Source organism: Dermacentor albipictus, chromosome 3 (assembly GCF_038994185.2).
Source record: "Dermacentor albipictus isolate Rhodes 1998 colony chromosome 3, USDA_Dalb.pri_finalv2, whole genome shotgun sequence".
Taxonomy (NCBI): Eukaryota; Metazoa; Arthropoda; class Arachnida; order Ixodida; family Ixodidae; genus Dermacentor; species Dermacentor albipictus.
In genome coordinates this window covers 148,547,413-148,566,387 of record NC_091823.1, presented here as the reverse complement: position 1 = coordinate 148,566,387, position 18,975 = coordinate 148,547,413, and the positions used below count along the sequence as shown (strand labels likewise).

Here is an 18,975-nt window from a genome sequence, read left to right as displayed (position 1 = left end):
AGCTGTGACTCACCCACCTGATCTCATCGAGAGTGTCAAGTTCTAGCATCATCCGTCGAGATAAAAAGATTACAGGCTTCGTTGCCTAGAGCACCTATTCTACTGCCGATAGGATGAAAAGATTTGCACACGTTTTCTTCTTTTATTCATTATTCATTATTCTCCCACGTTCTTTTAGGTCCTTCGTTCCACTCTGTCCCATTCGCTGCAAAGTAGCATGTAGACGAATGTACCCAGGTTAAGCATTCTGCTTTTCATAAGTTATTTCTCTCTCTCTCTTACCAGCCAGACAGTGCAAATACATCACAGTGCATGTTTAAACTACAGGTGCGCGCGCTGCTTGTCGCATCTGTGCCTCCATCTACTTCAGTTCGTGCTGAAAATGCTCAATTTGACGCATTTGCTTGCGCAAAAGAGCTACTCAGGTAAAAAAAATGTTCTAGTACGCTAGCTCTGCTTGCAGAGCGACTACCCCACAGATCCGTTGATGTCGGGTTTCCTCATCGAACCAGAACAAATTTTACGCCAGCTACGAAGCTTGTTCTGCGGAAGGGCAAGTTTCGCTTCTCATTGTCTCTCCGATCGCCACTTTTATGGATGCCAACGTACCGTTATGATTGACTTTATTGCAGCACAAAATCAGAACCTCTGAGGGCCTTCTAACAAAACAGGCAGCGGGCGACATGTTTTTTTTTTCTTTTTTTATTTTCATCAGAACAAGCATTCATCTTCTATTTTCGCAATAGGATTACACGTGAATAGCGAAAACTTAGAGCCTTAGAAGAACAAAGCTGCACTCTCGAAGTTTGATTCTACTACAGGAAACTTTCGCTTTACTTCCACTTGAGTGCACTTTCATTCATTCAAAGCATAAAATTGTGAGATAAGAGCGCCCCCTTACAACGCACTGGCTTCCATCCTCCATCTGTGCTAACCATCGGCATCGTACCCTCTACGTTGCCAAGTTATAACACACTCTTTTGTACGCGTTACCGGAGAAGCTGTTCCTGCAGCAGCACGGCGTACTTACGCCACTGATCACGAAGGCCTTTCGCACCCACAGCAGCATAGCCATGTCGTTTGAGTGCCACGAGAAATTAACATTACCGAGAGAACTGGCACATTTCACGCCTTGCATTTGTGTCACCAGCAATGTTCTTATTGATGGCAAAACGTTGGTTCGGTGCCACTCCGATCCGATCCGATCCGTTGGTTCGGTGGCACTCCGAAATCGATCTGGTTCGAAACCAGAACGGTTTCGACAACGCCGAAAACCGATCTCGCCGCAATAACCTGATCTTCCACGGAATTACTGACCCTACTACAAATGAAACATTTACTAAGCCTGAAGAATTAATAATCCAGATCTGCCATAATCATTTACAAACCGACATCAACCCCACAGATATAGAACGGGCACATCGCTTAGGAAAACACACCAAAGATCGAAATCGTCCAATAATAGTAAAATTCGCACATTGGAAAACGAAAGACGCCCTTCTGTCAAAAGGCCGAATGCTAAAAGGAACTAATTATAGTGTAAGTGAAGATTTCTCTCGCCTGATTCAGAAAGCACGGAAGACCCTTTTGCATTTCGCCAAATCTAAATCACTTGCATACTCTCTACGCTATAAAACCTTGTACATTGGTCTTAAACGATATGGTTTTGATGAATCATCTAACTCTGTAAAAGAAATTGTGTACCAATCATCCCGTTCTCTACAAAAAAAAGAATCAACCAGAACTTGCACCTAGAAAAGATGTTACGTTTTCCGTAGTCTTTACTAACGCACGTAGTTATCTTTCGAAGCGCGAGCTTATATCTAACCTCATATCATCAACAGGCAGCAACTTGCTCATTCTAACAGAAACCTGGCTACACAATGACGTCACTGATACCGAAGTTTTGGCCGAGCTACCCGACTTCCATGTTTATCGAACTGACCGCGTAGGCACAAGGGGCGGTGGCGTTCTTGTAGCAGTTCACCGGCAACTTTCGTGTTCATTTATTAACATCGCATCAAAACTCGAAATACTATGGCTACTATATCGCTTACAGTGCTGCTGGGGGTTTGCTACAGGCCTCCCCATGCCACTCCTGAATTCTGTGGGGAGCTCAATAACAATTTATTACAACTAACCACCATCTACCCTAATGCCTCCATCTTACTTTTCGGGGACTTTAATTTCCCAAACATAGACTGGAGCAACTTACCATATTATTCAATAGTAGGTCCCCCAGAGACAAGTAATTTTATTGACATTTGTTTGAACTTTAATCTGACACAATTAGTTTCGGAGCCAACGCGTGTCACACCAGAATCCGCAACCATTCTGGACCTCATCCTGACTAATGATCCCAGTACCCTCTCATCAATTGCACACCTTCGAGGAATTAGTTACCATAATGTCATTCATGCTACTTTCTTTTTTCCTGTAACACCAAATAAGACGCATAAGAAAACTATAAGGCTTTACGAAAAGGGTGACTATGACGCAATTAACCGCGAACTTGAGACCTTCTGCCTCACATTTGAAGCCGCGTATCGCAATCAGTCAATATTCCATAAGTGGTCGATGTTTAAGGATAAGTTAACAGATTTGGCTAACAAATATATTCCTAAAGTTCACATTCGCCCCAATAATCGAAAGCCTTGGTTTACTAACGCCTTGAAAAAACTAGAAAATAAAAAGAAACGGCTTTACCGAGTGGCTACAAATAACGGGAACTCGCATCGATGGGAAATCTACTACAAAGCTGAAAACGAATATCTGACTGCTATCCGCAGCGCGAAGCGTTCCTTTTATGGCCCTACACTCTCAAATTTGCTGCGCACTAACCCAAGACAATTTTGGCAAGTAATAAATCCTCATCCTGTTCACACTATTACGCTCACCAATGACTCACACGACACAATTACCGATACTGAATGCACTGACACTTTTAATTCCACATTTGCAACAGTATTTACGAAAGAAATCAAAACAAACATTTCTTTACCTTTGTACAACATTGAAAATCACATGCCATGCATCACGTTTTGTGCTGACGGAATTTCATCAGTCCAGAAGACTAAGCTATCATCTTCATTTGACATTGATGAAATTAACTCTAAACTTCTAAGAAACACAAGACACATGGCTGCATCATACTTGTCCTTACTGTTCTCACAGTCACTCTCTTCAGGAAACATTCCGGGTGATTGGAAAGTAGGAAGGGTCATTCCAGTCTACAAAACCGGTGACAGGAATTCTCCATTAAATTATCGACCCATCTCACTAACAAGCGTGCCGTGCAAAATCATGGAACATGTCATCTACTCTCAAATCATTGCCTTCTTGGACAGTAGTAACTTTTTCACCCTTCACAACATGGTTTTCGCAAAGGTTTCTCTTGCGAAACTCAATTAGCTATTTTCGTTCATTACTTGCATACTAACCTTGACATCAATGTACAAACTGACGCAATCTTTTTAGATTTTGCAAAGGCATTTGATAAAGTATCCCACCAACTTTCGCTACTAAAACTTCAACTGTCGAACTTGGACCCTAACGTTCTAATCTGGATAAATGAATTTTTGTCTAATCGCACACAAACGGTTTTAATTAACGGTAACTTATCAAGTCCCCTCCCAGTAACCTATGGCGTGCCCCAAGGACCTGTTCTTGGTCCCCTGTTATTTTTAATATATATTAATGATTTACCTCAGTGTGTCTCCAGTAATATACGCATGTTTGCAGACGACTGCGTCATCTACCGCTCTATCAATAACTCATCTGACCATACTGCACTCCAAAATGATCTTAGCAGTGTTTTAGAATGGTGCAGCAATTCGCTGATGACCCTTAACGCCAAGAAATGTAAATTCGTGTCCTTCTCCCGCCGTCGCAACCCTTCCTTCTTCCCATATGAAATTATTACCACACCATTAGAATCAATAATAATAATATTTGGGGTTTTACGTGCCAAAACCACTTTCTGATTATGAGGCACGCCGTAGTGGAGGACTCCGGAAATTTTGACCACCTGGGGTTCTTTAACGTGCACCTAAATCTAAGCACACGGGTGTTTTCGCATTTTGCCCCCATCGAAATGCGGCCGCCGTGGCCGGGATTCGATCCCGCGACCTCGTGCTCAGCAGACCAACACCATAGCCACTGAGCAACCGCGGCGGGTACCATTAGAATCAGTACAATCCTATAAATATGTAGGTGTCCCCCTGTCTCACGATTTGTCTTGGCGCGCACATGTCACTAGCATTATCTCTGCAGCTAACAAAACCTTAGGTTTTCTAAAACGGAACCTACGGCAGGTCCCATCAGATTTAAAATTACTAGCATATAAGTCACTTGTCAGGCCGAAACTGGAATACGCGTCAGCTATCTGGAACCCGCATCAAGCATATCTCACCGACGCATTAGAATCAGTTCAAAATCGTGCTGTTAGATTCATTCATACCTCATATTCATACGACGTCAGCGTTTCATCACTGAAATCAGAATCGGGCTTGTCAATGCTTTCATGTCGACGTCGCATTTCCAGTCTTTCCCTGTACCACAAGTTCTTCTTTTCTTCCCTTAATCAAGAGCCTTACATAACAGCAGCAGCACGCATATCTCATCGCACCAGCCATCCACTTCAAGTGGCACGCCCACGTGCACGGACAACCACCTTCGCAGCCTCCTTTTTCTTCCGTACCGCCACAGACTGGAATGGCCTTCCCGCCAAAATCGCTCATACGACTTGTCCCTCTTCGTTCACTCAACTTGCAACCGACCATTTTGTTAAATAATTATTTCTGACGATGTTTTGCCATCTTATAAAAACCCACCCCTTATGTAATGCCCCTACGGGGGACATTTAAGGTAATAAACTGAACTGAACTGAACTTGGTAATCCATAGCAGTAAAAAAAAGAATTCAGTGGAAAATCAGACAGACAACACGACGCAGAACGTACAGGCACGATCTCTGTTATATTTCTTTATTTATTGCAAGAAGCTTCCACAGACAGAGCGATAGCGTTGGCACAATGGCCCGGAACTGGACTCCGCCGATGAGCAGAGAAGGCCCGTGCAGTTACGAGGCGACGTTGAACCAAAAAAAAGCAATACACTTATCTACATCGTTACGCGAAGAGAAGTCAGCTGCAAATGCTGCTCGAGAACAAAGGCGAAAGGCTACCCCGCCGCAAAGGTGCATTGCTTTCATGTCTTCCGGAAAAAACACTCTCGCCCAGCTTAGAGGTGGAATCGTCGGCCGGCCATCATGAGCAGTCGGTGCTCGGTCAAGTCCCGGCATGCTGCTTTTTTTTTTCGAATCCGCGCAGGCGCCTGCCATTGTCGGATGTCGCTCACTCACCAACACGCGTCAGACACAAAACTGGAGGGTTCGGCGCTCACAAACAGTCAGCACAGACCGACGCCCATATGCGCGTGAGCGCCCACGTTCAGCTGAGAAACGCGTGCCTTTCGGCGATCCCAAGCGTGCGAAATGTCCTCGCTGTCCAAAAGACTAGTTTGGAGTGTACAAGAAATCAAATTTGGGCGAGTTTATGAGAATTCCTTACAGCTCGTAAAAAGAAAGAAAGCAAGGACACAAGAAAGGAAGACCAGAAAAGGCGAGTTTCGAGTACTTGGCGTCATTTTTTCACTGCCTGGTACGAATGAGCGTTTGGGAGGCGAGCTGTTAACCAAACAAAATTCCAGTGGGACAATGTTTCTTTTACATCAGTTCGTTATTCTCAAACGGTCTCGTACGAATCTGACAAAAGTACTCGTTTTACCATGTGGCGTGAGTAGGTCTACATGTGGACATAGAGCCCATATCTCCAGTTTGTTCAGATTAGGCACCTTCTGTTTGCCTAGAGACACGCGCACATCATTTTAAAATCATTCGAGCATAACAAACAAGCGCTTGGAATTTACATAAATTTTACAAATGCGTCTGACCATCCTAACCCCATATTGTTTTTTTGTGTTTTTTTTTTGCTAAATGCGTATGCATTCCGACAGGAAAGCTTGACATTCTTACAAAACTATCTAGGTAGCAGACAGCGACATGTCGATATAGATGGACGTTCCTCAAATATTAGAACAATTCTATCTGCAGTCGCCCCAGGGAGCATTCTCGATCTTTTTCGTTTTAACATCGACCTAAATGATATGATACACATTGACACTGAACCAAAATTATTTATTTATGTGGATGATACGACGTTACTGTTTTCAGCTCCAACTGACTCAGAGTTCACCACCAGATTTAACACCACGCTTATGCGGCTTCGTATATGGTCACAGTATAACGCTTTGAATATTCGCACGAGTAAAACGAAGGCTATTGTTTATCGTCCTGAAAAGAAGATTTTTTGCATCGATGACACGATCATGCTTCATGACGAAAAGTGGAAATAGTAAGCTATTCTAAAACATTAGGCGTCTTACTCGCGAAAAACGTGACGTAGTGTTTAGATAGTGAGTGCATAACAAAGAAATTACGTAATATCATTGGTTTAACATGCGCAAATATGCACACGTTACACACCAAAGTGAAGCTTCTTTTTGTGTAACGCATTGGTTTATCCGCATATATATATCTGTCACCTAATATGGGGGAACACAGCAGTGCCAAATTTAAAGAAACTTAATATACTTGAGAAACAAATGTTATGAAATGCACACAGTGTGGCATATGACTACCCCTCAACATCACAGTTCGAAGGAACTCCCATAATACAGGTATTTCATATCTATAAATACCGCCTAACGTTACAGTATCGCATTTAAAATTGTATCTTATCTTAAAGGAGGAGCACTTGTGCGTAAGAAAGAAATCATACACACAAGAAACTCTGTTACGTGGCACGTATACTCTTGCAGGACGCCATATGGCGAAAAAATTAAAAAGCGCACTTTCCTAAACTACTAAATTTATGCCTCTGTAGTAATGTAAACCCGGTTTAAATGACAAAAAAGGAGACACAATGTTTCGCATCGAGTATTACTTAATATCCTCTAAACCAGTGTTTTCATCATTTCTTGTTCTTACTGTATTTCTCTGTAGTGATTCTACATTTATTGGTGCTTGTGTCACAGCTAACTATAGCACATGTTTTATTCACGTATTGTGTTCACTGCTCTGTGTATGCGAATCTGTGCCCTTTCTAATGGCACGTTCCTACAGCACCCTCATGTACTGTAATCGTGTCACTTCTTATTGTACTGCGATATTTTTCACGTTTGTTTAGGTACGTTTTCTTCAGGCTGATGCTGCAAGTAGAAGAAAAAAAACGTGTTGCATGCCGTAGCTTCTTCTCTATACGTCCCCCCATCAACGTCGATGGTAAATAAACCTATTATTTAACATGGCGGTTCGTATATTTCACTTCATCCTGGATTGCTTCGTCATCTGGTAGCGCATAAAATATGCTACAGATTGTTTTTTTGTCTTTTTTTTGTCTTTTTTGTCAAACAATTTCCCGCTTTCTCGAAAACAGGGACAGCCATAGGATTAAACGCTCGATTTACTGTGGCACTGCCTGAATTTGTGTACACTTATCTTAACCTGGAATATCTTGCCTCATCCTTTTAACACGTGCTCGAATCGATTCTACCGCAGGGCTACCCGTTCAACCCGTGCCTGACCGAGGCCCAGTACAAGGAGATGGAGGAGAAGGTCAGCTCGGCCCTGCGGGGCCTGGACGGCGAGCTCAAGGGCACCTACTACCCGCTGACCGGCATGGATAAGAAGACGCAGCAGCAGCTCATCGACGACCACTTCCTGTTCAAGGAGGGCGACCGCTTCCTGCAGGCGGCCAACGCCTGCCGCTACTGGCCCACCGGGCGAGGCATCTTCCACAACGACAACAAGACCTTCCTGGTGTGGTGCAACGAGGAGGACCACCTGCGAATCATCTCTATGCAGCAGGGAGGGGACCTCAAGCAGGTGCGCTCTCGTCCTGGCTCGCTCGTTTACTATTCGTCCGAGATTCACGCCATTACGCACGGCTGATGTACAGGCAATGGTCCCTAAACCGGAGATTGCAACGAGACCAGCGATTATTAGTTAAAATAGAAAAAGCCGGCAGATCCCACGCCTTGTGGGAATCGATGTTAGGCGAAGCAGTGTGCGGGGAGTCTACCAAGTTAACGGAACTACCATGAGAGCACACACAAGTCATGATATTCATGCCCTCACCGATCATTTATGTTCTTCGTAAACTGGTCATATTATGCCAATTGTGGTACGTGTCAAGTTAACAAAACGGCCATATTTAGAGCACCAAGACGTAGGCGGCTGTGGCACGACCTACGTGACACACATGTCATGATATTCATGTCACGACCTATCCCTCATGCTCTTCTTATACTATGCCAATTTTGGCACATACCAAGTTAACGAAACGACCGTGAGAGTATATACCAGGTCGTAGGCGGCTAGATAGGTAGATGCTGTCAAAGTGGGAAATGTTCGCCAAGAAATGCTTCGCATTTAAAAGCGCGCAGATCTCACGCTTAGTGGGAATCGATGTTATGTGAAGCAGTGTGCGGGGAGCCTACGGAGTTAACGAAACGAGCATGAGAGCACCAAGACATAGGCAGCTGTTTGATGACCTACATGACAGGTATGTCATGACGTTCCTGTGATGACCCATCATTTATGCTCGCCATACATTCTTGTCATACTACGCCAATTTTGGTACATACTAAGTTAAGAAAACGACCATGGCAGCACGAAGACATAAGCCACTATTTCATGACCTACATGACATGCATGTCATGACATTCATGTCATGACCTATCATTTAAGTTCGTCATACACTCTTGTCATATTATGCCAATTTCGCTACATACCAAAACGTAGGCGGCTGTTTCATGACCTACATGACACGACTTGATGACATTCATGTAATGACCTATCATTTATGTTCGTCACACACTCTTGTCACACTATGCCAGTTTTGGTGCCTACGAAGTTAGCGAAACGACCATGAGAGCATCAAGACATAAGCAACTATTTCATGACCTACATGACACGCATGTCATGACATTTATGTGCTGACCTATCATTTATATTTGTCCTACACTATTGCCGTACTATGCCAGTTTTGGTACATACCAAGACGTAGGCGGCTGTTTCATGACCTACATGACACGACTTGATGACATTCATGTAATGACCCATCATTTATGCTCGCCATACATTCTTGTCACACTACGCCAATTTTGGTACATACTAAGTTAAGAAAACGACCATGGCAGCACGAAGACATAAGCCACTATTTCATGACCTACATGACACGCATGTCATGACATTCATGTCATGACCTATCATTTAAGTTCGTCATACACTCTTGTCATATTATGCCAATTTCGCTACATACCAAAACGTAGGCGGCTGTTTCATGACCTACATGACACGACTTGATGACATTCATGTAATGACCTATCATTTATGTTCGTCATACACTCTTGTCACACTATGCCAGTTTTGGTGCCTACGAAGTTAGCGAAACGACCATGAGAGCATCAAGACGTAAGCAACTATTTCATGACGTACATGACACGCATGTCATGACATTTATGTCCTGACCTATCATTTATATTTGTCCTACACTATTGCCGTACTATGCCAATTTTGGTACATACCAAGACGTAGGCGACTGTCACATGACCTACACGATACGCTTGTCGAGACATTCATTTCATGACCCGTGATTTATGTTCGTCACATTCTTGTCATAGTACGCCAATTTTGGTCCATACCAAGTTAACGAAACGGCCATGAGAGCACCAAGACGTAGGCGGCTATTTCATGACCTACATGGCACACATATCATGATATTCATGTCGTGACCGATCATTTATTTTCGTTATATGCTCTTGTCATACTATGCCAATTTTGATACTACCAAGACGTATGCGGCTGTTTCCGGACCTACATGACGCGCACTTGATGACATTCATATCATGACCTATCATTTATGTACGTCATACACTATTGTCATACTGTGCCAGTTTTGGTGCCTCCGAAGTTAACGAAACGACCATGAGAGCGTCAAGACGTAGGCCGCTGCTTGATGGCCTACATGACACACATGTCGTGGTTCTCATGTCATGACCGATAGTTTGTTTGTCATACACTCTTGTTGCCCTATGCCAGTTTTCGTACATACTAAGTGAACGAAACGATCATGACAGCACCAAGACGTAGGCGGCAAGATATATAATGTCAGAGTACCAAATGTTCGCCAAGAAATGATTCGCATTTAGAAAGCCTCTAGACAGAGAAGCTAAGCGTAAAGAATACGGTAAATGCAAATAAATACACGCAGTATAATGTAACGCGACGCAGAGAATTGTTTATTTATTCATTTGATAGTACAGGATCTCGAAAGGGTAATACGTAAGGAGATTGAGGGGGTAACGCAAGGAAATAGAAAGAGGTGAGTTTTTTTGGACGCAAAAATTACAGAATAGACAAAGCACGCAACCAAACAGATTAACAAGATGAGTAATGAAAAGGAGATGCCAAATCGAATATGGGCAAGAATATGAAGAAATTGAAGGAACAAGCTCACTACAAAGTAAATTGCACAAATAGTAAAGCATGGTAACCGGAGTCAAGCGAAGTCAGATAACATAGATACATAAGGACACACATTGGAACTTATAAAAATTTTGTAACCGCAGTGTTACGTGCAGTTTAGGTTATGGGTTCGAACAAAACATTAAAGTGAGTAATATATCCACTGGTAAAACTGCGAACAAGCGTAAAACGAACTATTGAACATGGTGAAACATATTCTTTGCGCAAGAGTTCCTCAAAAGTTGTGAAGTCTGTTTGATTAGCAGTGTTCTACTATCGTTCGAGGGAGATGAAGTGTTGAGCATCAGCTCATACGTTTACCATGAAGTAATGATCTGTTCGTAGGAAAAAAGACTTTGGGTGATTCGAAAATTGGGTAAAGGTGCAGGATATTGCAGGTTTTGGGGAGTATACAAATCGACCGATTGTGTGGTTGTGTGATAAGTCGTTAAGGGGGGCACGATCTTACTGCAGATATGGGGCGTAAAGTGAGTGTTCAGAAACAGGCCGCACAATTCCATGGTGACTAGATTTCCCCAAAAAGGGTAGTTCTCGAATGCATCCCGAATAGAGCTGAGGAATAACTCTACTCTAGAACGCATTCGAGCGATGTGTGGCACTCCGCGTAAGTTAGCTGGGGCACGTTTAAGGTTGCGTTTGAGTAAGTCTAGCGAGTGGTTAGCTGATGCTAGCGTAAGACAGATGCAACAATGCCATGCTAGATCGGACTAAGTGAACACACGAGCGTTTCGTATTCCGCAGCCAACAGAAGCAGCCGCAACGCCCGGTAAGGAAACTCGCGACCGCGTTCCCGATGGGCAAAAATGCCACCATGGCAGCTAGATGTTGCGATGGTGCGTTCGTTGGCTAAGAACGAATAACGGCCGAGGGAATCGTAATCGTGCGTACTTCACCGCTCTTTCGTGCTGCATTCTGGCGCTGCGCTGAGAGACTCCGTTCTCGCTGTCCGTGCAGATTTTTGGCCGCATGGTGAACGGCGTGAAGGAGATCGAGAAGAAGCTGCCTTTCTCGCGGGACGACCGGCTGGGATTCCTGACCTTCTGCCCCACAAACCTGGGCACCACCATCCGTGCCAGTGTGCACATCAAGCTGCCCAAGCTGGCCGCCGACAAGGCCAAGCTCGACTCCATCGCGGCCAAGTACAACCTGCAAGTGCGAGGTGGGTGAACTGCGTAGTCACTATAGTGACTGACTAACTAGGCAGCAACGGTTACCGCGGCAGCAGATAGAGAAAGCTCCACCGCTGTGCTTTTCTCTCTCTCTTTTCTTCTTTTCGGGAAGAGGGGGGTGCAGGTTGTTTTTTTATTATTATTTATTCATTTTTACTTATTTATCTCTTGCACCTCGAGCCACGAACATTCGTACACTGTGTGGGATCGGCCAAAAACAAAACCAAGTCCACCATTTTTTTCTTCCTGTTCAGGTTTCGTGAGCGCGATGACACCGACCAGCTTTGTAATAACGATGCTTATACCAGTGACCCTGACAACTGTCGAGTGATGTCGCGTTTCATTCTCGTCTTAACCTTCCCGTCAGGAGTATTTTGTTCTTTCTAATCGCAACTTTCCCACCGAATCCGTAGTGTTTCGCCACGAAGGAGTGGCCACATAACCGACAAGGCCGGCACCTTGTCCTTGTCTCGCCTTCTTCAGCCCGCGGGCTTTGCTCTGATACCAGCTTGCGCTACCTTGTCTGCACCGCTGTTGCTAACGCAAGTGCTGGTCATCGTAGCTGGTATAAACGAACCGTATGACCCGCGATGAGCCGTCTGTGCGGTCGAGTGCTGAGTCATCGCGTCCTAGAGCAAGCGCACTCGCCCTCGCGGAGAACCCTTCGTCGAGCAACATCGTCGCGCTGGGTCACGGCCCGCGGGCAAGCCATCACGACCAACGTTCACGAATATCACTTCTGCCGGACAAACCTGTGCCCGCAAATCAGACACACTGCAGCGACGGAGACAGCAGCAGAATCACCTAATAACTTCTTGAGCCAGTGACGAGCAGAGTCGTTGCTAATTGAATTTAGATGGTGTCAAATTGCGCAGTGTACGAGTGACCCCTGTTGAGAAAAAAAAAATGGAGTTTTACGTGCCAGAACCACTACCTCATTATGAGGTGCGCCGTAGTGTGACACTCCGGATTAATTTTTGACCACACGGTGTTCTTTAACGTGCACCTAAATCTAAGCATGCGGAATGTTCTATTTATTTTTTTTTGCATTTCGCTTCCATCGAATGACTCCTATTCCCACGTCGCCGTATCCGTATTCCACACCAATGCGGCTGCAATGGCGCAAATTCGAAACTTTGTAATAGACTTGCCAGAAGGTGATACGAATGTCCCGTAAAAGCTCTTGTAAATGCGGTTGGAACGCAGTAGCGATCGTGTAACCATGTATTTAGCGCTCGTTAAGAGGAATATTTAGCTACAGCCCAACTCCGATTCCGCTTATTCAAATGCACGTAAAACACAGAAACGCTTTTCTGAGAAAACCACTGGGCCTAGTTTAATGAAATCTCTTGCATGTGAGATATAGAGTTAAATTGCAGTGACTGTGGCAAGCAGAGTTTTGTTTTAAGGTTTGAATATTTTAAAAAGAATTTTTATAAATTGGTAAGTGTGAAAAAAATAGAAGCAGGAAGTTTACAGATTCGTAGCTCTGCACCAAGAACAGTTATCGCAGTTCTGTAGAATGTATCCGTTAGAGCAGTCAAAGTGGACAGATTTAACTGTCAGTTTATATTTTGCGTCAATTTGTTACGTTGTTTACAGGGGCTTTGCAAAAGTCCGACTCATACATTAGTGATCTGCTTCAGAGCCATGTATAATACAACACTTCTGTCCTCTTTCGATGGACTATTGGATGCAATTTACAGAATTGTGATATCGTCTTTCATTGCCGAGTTAGGATTGCAAACTTGATAATTTCGTTTTCTAAAAATTGGCGATCTTCAACCATTTTTATTTAAAAAATCACGGCCTAAATTGAAAGTTCGCTACCAAGAATTACCATATTTCAACTTTTCTTTTAAATACAACAAACTTCATCAAACTCTGTGCCATCGTCGCAGAGAAAAACTATTTTCCCTCTCCCGTGTAATTAGATAAGAGCCCCCGAGCTACACTCTCTTTCAGTAGTTCCGTGCAGAAGAGCCAAGGCTACGCGACCCGCGAGCGCAGGTTCTTGCGGAGCGAGATGTAGTGCCACAGTTCGAAAACCATCGGACAGAAAAACGGCCTTGACAAGCGATCTTGTCGATAGGGGCTTAGTTGGAAGCCCTCACCCCGAAGCCTTGCGCGCGACTGAATATCGCTCACGGTCAACGCCGCGGACGCCGACACCGGCTTTTCTGCGACACGAGCTCCTTAACGCTATCGCGTTAAAACGGCGCGCTGCCTCCCCGCTTTCCTCTCTTGCGTGCGCAAGATTGAAACGCGTGCGCCGGCTCACCCTCGCACAATTTCAATCACACAGACAGCATACGGCCCGCATCGACGATTTTATCGCCTTTTGACTTTCTACGCAACCGCACGGCGACGGCAGAAATGCGCCTGGAGTGTCCGCATGGTTGCTATCGCAATAAACGGACAAACAGTTAATTGATTTGACCATGGCTAAATTCGTTTGTGTAGTCGGCACAGGCGCAACACCGCGGAGGACTCCATCTTGGGCAGCGCTTCGTTCCTCGCAAAAATGGCTTCCACAGACTTAATTGCGTGGTACATTGTTCCAAGCTGCTCTTCTGCGCGAAAGGAACGATTAAGTTGACGTTGAACATGCTTGGAACAGTGCGGAAGGAGCGCAGTATAGGTGCACGAATCCAAATCAAGGAAACGGCTGCGCGAACGAATGTGAGCGAGCGGAACCTGTCCAAGTAGATGTTACAAAAGGGATCAAGAAAAGGCGCCACCACCCGTGCGACTCGTTGGCCGAGTGCTCCTTCTGAACCCTCCGCTTCCGAAGTATCTGCAACTCTCCTCCTCCTGCGTGTCTCAAGATATTTTGAAAAAGCACGACTTTTTTGCGGTTAGAGCGAATGTTGAACAAATTTTCTACGACTGCTATCACAACAGCTGATCTCACTGCGCAGTTACAGTCTTATCAGATGCTGCCGCTGCCGGCGCTCTAGCGCTCTCCACAAGCAGACGACAGGGAGCGGAAGGGTACCTTCAAGATGAGTTCGCCTCCCTTATTGATCAATGAAGCCTGTAGCTTCCACAGTGCTGCACGTAACTACTGAAACAGGGCCCAAAGCTCCCTCTTAGGAAATCCGCGTAGTCCATTATTAGCCTAGAGCCATACGTGCACTACACCTGCTCACGTAACTCGCGAGTTGCTTGGAAACGTTAGACCACGTATTTGAAAATCGACTTGAGGGTTACCAACAATATAATGTTGCAAGCGCATCAGTCATAGGCGGTAACGTGACAACAATCAGTGACTTTTGCTATGAAAGTGCTAATACTAACGAAACAAAACATGCGCGGCCACGCGGTTGCTACTACCTTTACACTGAGTGAACATAACTCTTTTTTTTTTCTACGGCAACTGCGGAAGCAAACTCTGCCAAGATTTTTTAGTGGCAGGCGACACGCTTCTCCCAAGAAAGAAGCGTTACATCAAGCAAATCTGGCGCCACGCAGGCATCAGTCCTTGGGAAGAAATGGTTGAGCAGCCTAATACGGCTTGAATGATTTCGTTGGCACTAGTATTAATGGCACTGGCATCACTTCACAGTTTTGTATCTTATCGCTGTTTTTCTCGTCATTGTTCAAGCTGCTGTATGGTTTATATTGACGCAGCCGCAAAGTACTACATCGTTGCACCATCGCTAAAAACATGGGTCTGCGTTTGTTGAGCTACTGCATACAACTTTCCGTGAAGATTAAGGTACGAAAGTAATAGTCATACATGCAACAGACTAACATGGACACGGTCGTGACGCCATGGAGATCCTTATTATTACTGGATATCTTACCATCTTTAACAGGTTCCCGTGGGATTTTCAACGTAATGAACATTCAAGCAAAATTTTATTGCGAGAGAACCAGGACTTGTTAGGAAGGCCTACTTCAAGAAAGCTTCATAAAGAACCCACATTCAAAACAACCCGAACCTTCGGTGTTTTCATGTGTATCACAGCGTCATTGCAGAAGCTTTCACAGGTGGTGGCAACAGATTTCCCACTATCCAGTGAGAAACCTATTGGCCGGAACTGATCTCTTACGCTTTATAACAGCGCAAGGACAGCAGAGGGAACAGAAGAGAGAACAGAGCGCTGTGTTCTCTCTTTTTTTTTTGTTTCACCAACAAGCCCAATCCTACTCCCTTCTCGAATTCTCACCATTATCTAGCTTCACGTCTCTTTCCTTCTGCCAGTGTATGCGTGCACGGTGGCCGCGGTATTTTCGCATATATCGTGAACGGCCGGGGCGAGCGACAGCGCGAAGTCCCAGAGCACCAGACGGAAGAAATCTTCGGTACGCCCTAGCGCGCAAGGCCATTCCTCCTAACACAGCTCTGCGCTCGAACTCGCGCGCGTCACTCCAGGCACCGCTGGTGAGCACACGGATAGCGTAGGCGGCGTCTACGACATCTCCAACAAGCGGCGCCTGGGTCTCACCGAGTACCAGGCCGTGAAAGAGATGCAGGACGGCGTGCTCGAGCTCATCAGGTTGGAGAAAGAGCTCATGAGCCAGGAGGAGGCCGCTCCCGGCTCACCGCCGCCTGCACCAGGCACAGGCGGATCTCCGTCAGTGGCCGCGCTATCGCCAGCGCCGCCACCTGCTGCGGCAGGCGGGTCTCCGTCAGCGGCCGCGCCACGGCCACCACCACCGGGCGCGTCACCCAGGCTTCCGCCGCCCTTCGCACCACTCGGCATTCCTCCCAGCGCTTCCCCAGGCGCTCGACCGCCTGCTCCCGGCGGTTCCCCAGGCGCTCGACCGCCGGGAACACCAACCTTTGCACCACGCGGCCCTGCTCCCGGCGGTTCCCCAGGCGCTCGACCGCCGGGAACACCAACCTTTGCACCACGCGGCCCTGCTCCCGGCGGTTCCCCAGGCGCTCGACCGCCGGGACCATCGCCCATCCCACCAACCGGCCCTGCTCCCGGCGGTTCCCCAGGCGCTCGACCACCGGGACCATCGCCCATCCCACCAACCGGCCCTGCTCCCGGCGGTTCCCCAGGCGCTCGACCACCGGGACCATCGCCCATCCCACCAACCGGCCCTGCTCCCGGCGGTTCCCCAGGCGCTCGACCGCCGGGAACACCAACCTTTGCACCACGCGGCCCTGCTCCCGGCGGTTCCCCAGGCGCTCGACCGCCGGGAACACCAACCTTTGCACCACGCGGCCCTGCTCCCGGCGGTTCCCCAGGCGCTCGACCGCCGGGAACATCGCTCATCGCACCACGCGTCCCTGCTCCCGGCGGTTCCCCAGGCGCTCGACCACCCGGACCATAGCCCATCGCACCAACCGGCGCTGCTCCCGGCAGTTCCCCAGGCGTTCGACCGCCGGGAGCATCGCCGGGTGGCGGCGTGGCGCCGCCACCTCCACCGCGTCCCTCGTAGCGCGCAGAGACGACGTGCCGGCCGCGCAGGTTACGCAGGTATTTTCGCGATACCACGGCGAATCGCGGAGGAAGCTGAACGCCGCTGCAGCAGGCGCGTGGCGCTTGCGGTGGCGCACCGAAATTGAGACCACGGGACCAACGAAGGCTTGCGTGTCACTGAACGCGTCCACTTTCGCCGATCTAAAGCAAACCTTGCGAAAGCATGTGTTGACCTTTGAATTATGACGTTCGTTTCTCCCTCTGGCAAAATTTGCTTTCTTCCGCGAATAAAATCACGTCTGTGTTTTGTTTCATACTGACGTTATGCCGCGTGGCAACTCAAGCGGAAGAAAAAAAAATATCATGACGGCCGCGGGAGTCAACAGAGAGGAGGAGGGTTTTCGTCGCAGGGCTTGTGTGCAATCCACATGCGCGAGAGTTTTCTTCGGTACTGAAGGCACCGATCGAGAGACGTGAAAGGTAACTGGGGCTCGAGTTCACAAGGTGCTTTTTGTTCGCAAGTGCTGTTTGCCATTGACCGGCCGGCTTGTGCTCTAACGAAGAGTTCTAGCGCCAGAAAGTTTTTTTTTCTTTGTTCCCGAACACAAGCCCTGGTGTTACGCGCAGTGTGACATAGTTTGTCCTGGCCTCACGCGTTGCAGGTGCATCAGGAGCGAAACAAGTCAAGCAGCAGATGAAGTTGGAGCTTAGTGGTAGAGCATTCACAAAGTACATCAAGCGTAGTCACTAGCTCCGCTAATCAACTTTATCGCGGATACACCAGTGTACAGAACAGCATGGGACAGATTCGAACCTTAACTTAAACATGGAGGACGCGCAAGTACAACATAGCAAGCAAAATATAACAACATTTTGCTAGAGGCGTTCCGGCAGGGCATGCCTGTACCAGAAGCCAAAGCCATATGTTCTACTACAAACAATTCACTAGAGAGAACTGTGGCGCTGCCATATTTCAGCTGCCATGAGAATAATGGGTAGTACATGGATTTGCCTAAGCTTCTGCTTGTGGCTTCAGCAACCGTTGTTTTCCAAAAGCCACAAGGCAATAAATCTCTGCATACATACAAAATCATTAGGAACTGTTGCTTTCATGCCGCAATCTTTTGTTCAAAACGACCAATTCGTAAAGGCGCAAAGCCATTTTGAAGTCACACGTATGATGATTACTAAAAATGGTGACCTTCGCACCATGCCTTATGCTAGCCGAAGCACCTTACTTGGAGCTCTCGCATATAGACACTAGTGCCCCCAATAGTAACGTTTGCCAAGCCTATGCCAGAGACCTGCGATTATGGTGTGGGAAATCACGAGTGAGGACTTTTGGTCGCGTAAGCGCATTCGACAGTTGCATTCGCGACAGTGAACGTGGGCTGCTTTACATTCTGTTTAGCGCGAATGAGAACAACGTCCCGAAGTGGCAGGAGAGTGGTGTTAACACAACGAAGAGAAAACGAAACTTTGCAAGGCGCCGCGACGACCCTATACAAGAATGCCGCTGGCAACAACGTGCAGCTTGGAGCATTGGCTACCGAGCCAGTTATGCAGCCAATTGACTCCACGATTCTCCACGACGATTTGCGTGCCACGCCAACTCTGGGAACGGCGGCGCCTGTGGGTGCATTTCGAGAGTCGCAGCAGGCAAGAGTGTAGCGGACGAAGACGACGATGTGTTGTATCTCGCGCCGTATTTGTGGTCAACAAGAACAACCACCTCGAAGCTCCTGCATGCCAGAAGGCAGCGATGTCCGCTGTAAGAGGCCGCTGCTGTCACAGAAAATCGGTTCTGAGCCAAAGAA

General features: G+C 46.8%; 1 protein-coding gene across 2 annotated transcripts in view; it reads left to right on the top strand.

The window, feature by feature from the left end:
- Window positions 1-18,975, top strand: part of LOC135896694 (arginine kinase-like) — an 85,135-nt gene that overhangs the window by 58,991 nt on the left and 7,169 nt on the right. The window contains exons 8-10 of one of the 2 annotated variants that reach the window (XM_065425187.2): window positions 7,618-7,944; window positions 11,563-11,767; window positions 16,159-17,472. In XM_065425187.2, coding sequence (XP_065281259.2) covers window positions 7,618-7,944; window positions 11,563-11,767; window positions 16,159-17,069 — 1,443 coding nt within the window. In that variant the 3' untranslated portion in view covers window positions 17,070-17,472. Of the gene's footprint in view, window positions 1-7,617; window positions 7,945-11,562; window positions 11,768-16,158; window positions 17,473-18,975 lie in introns of those variants that run through there. The other variant, XM_065425188.2, reaches the window with a different exon arrangement.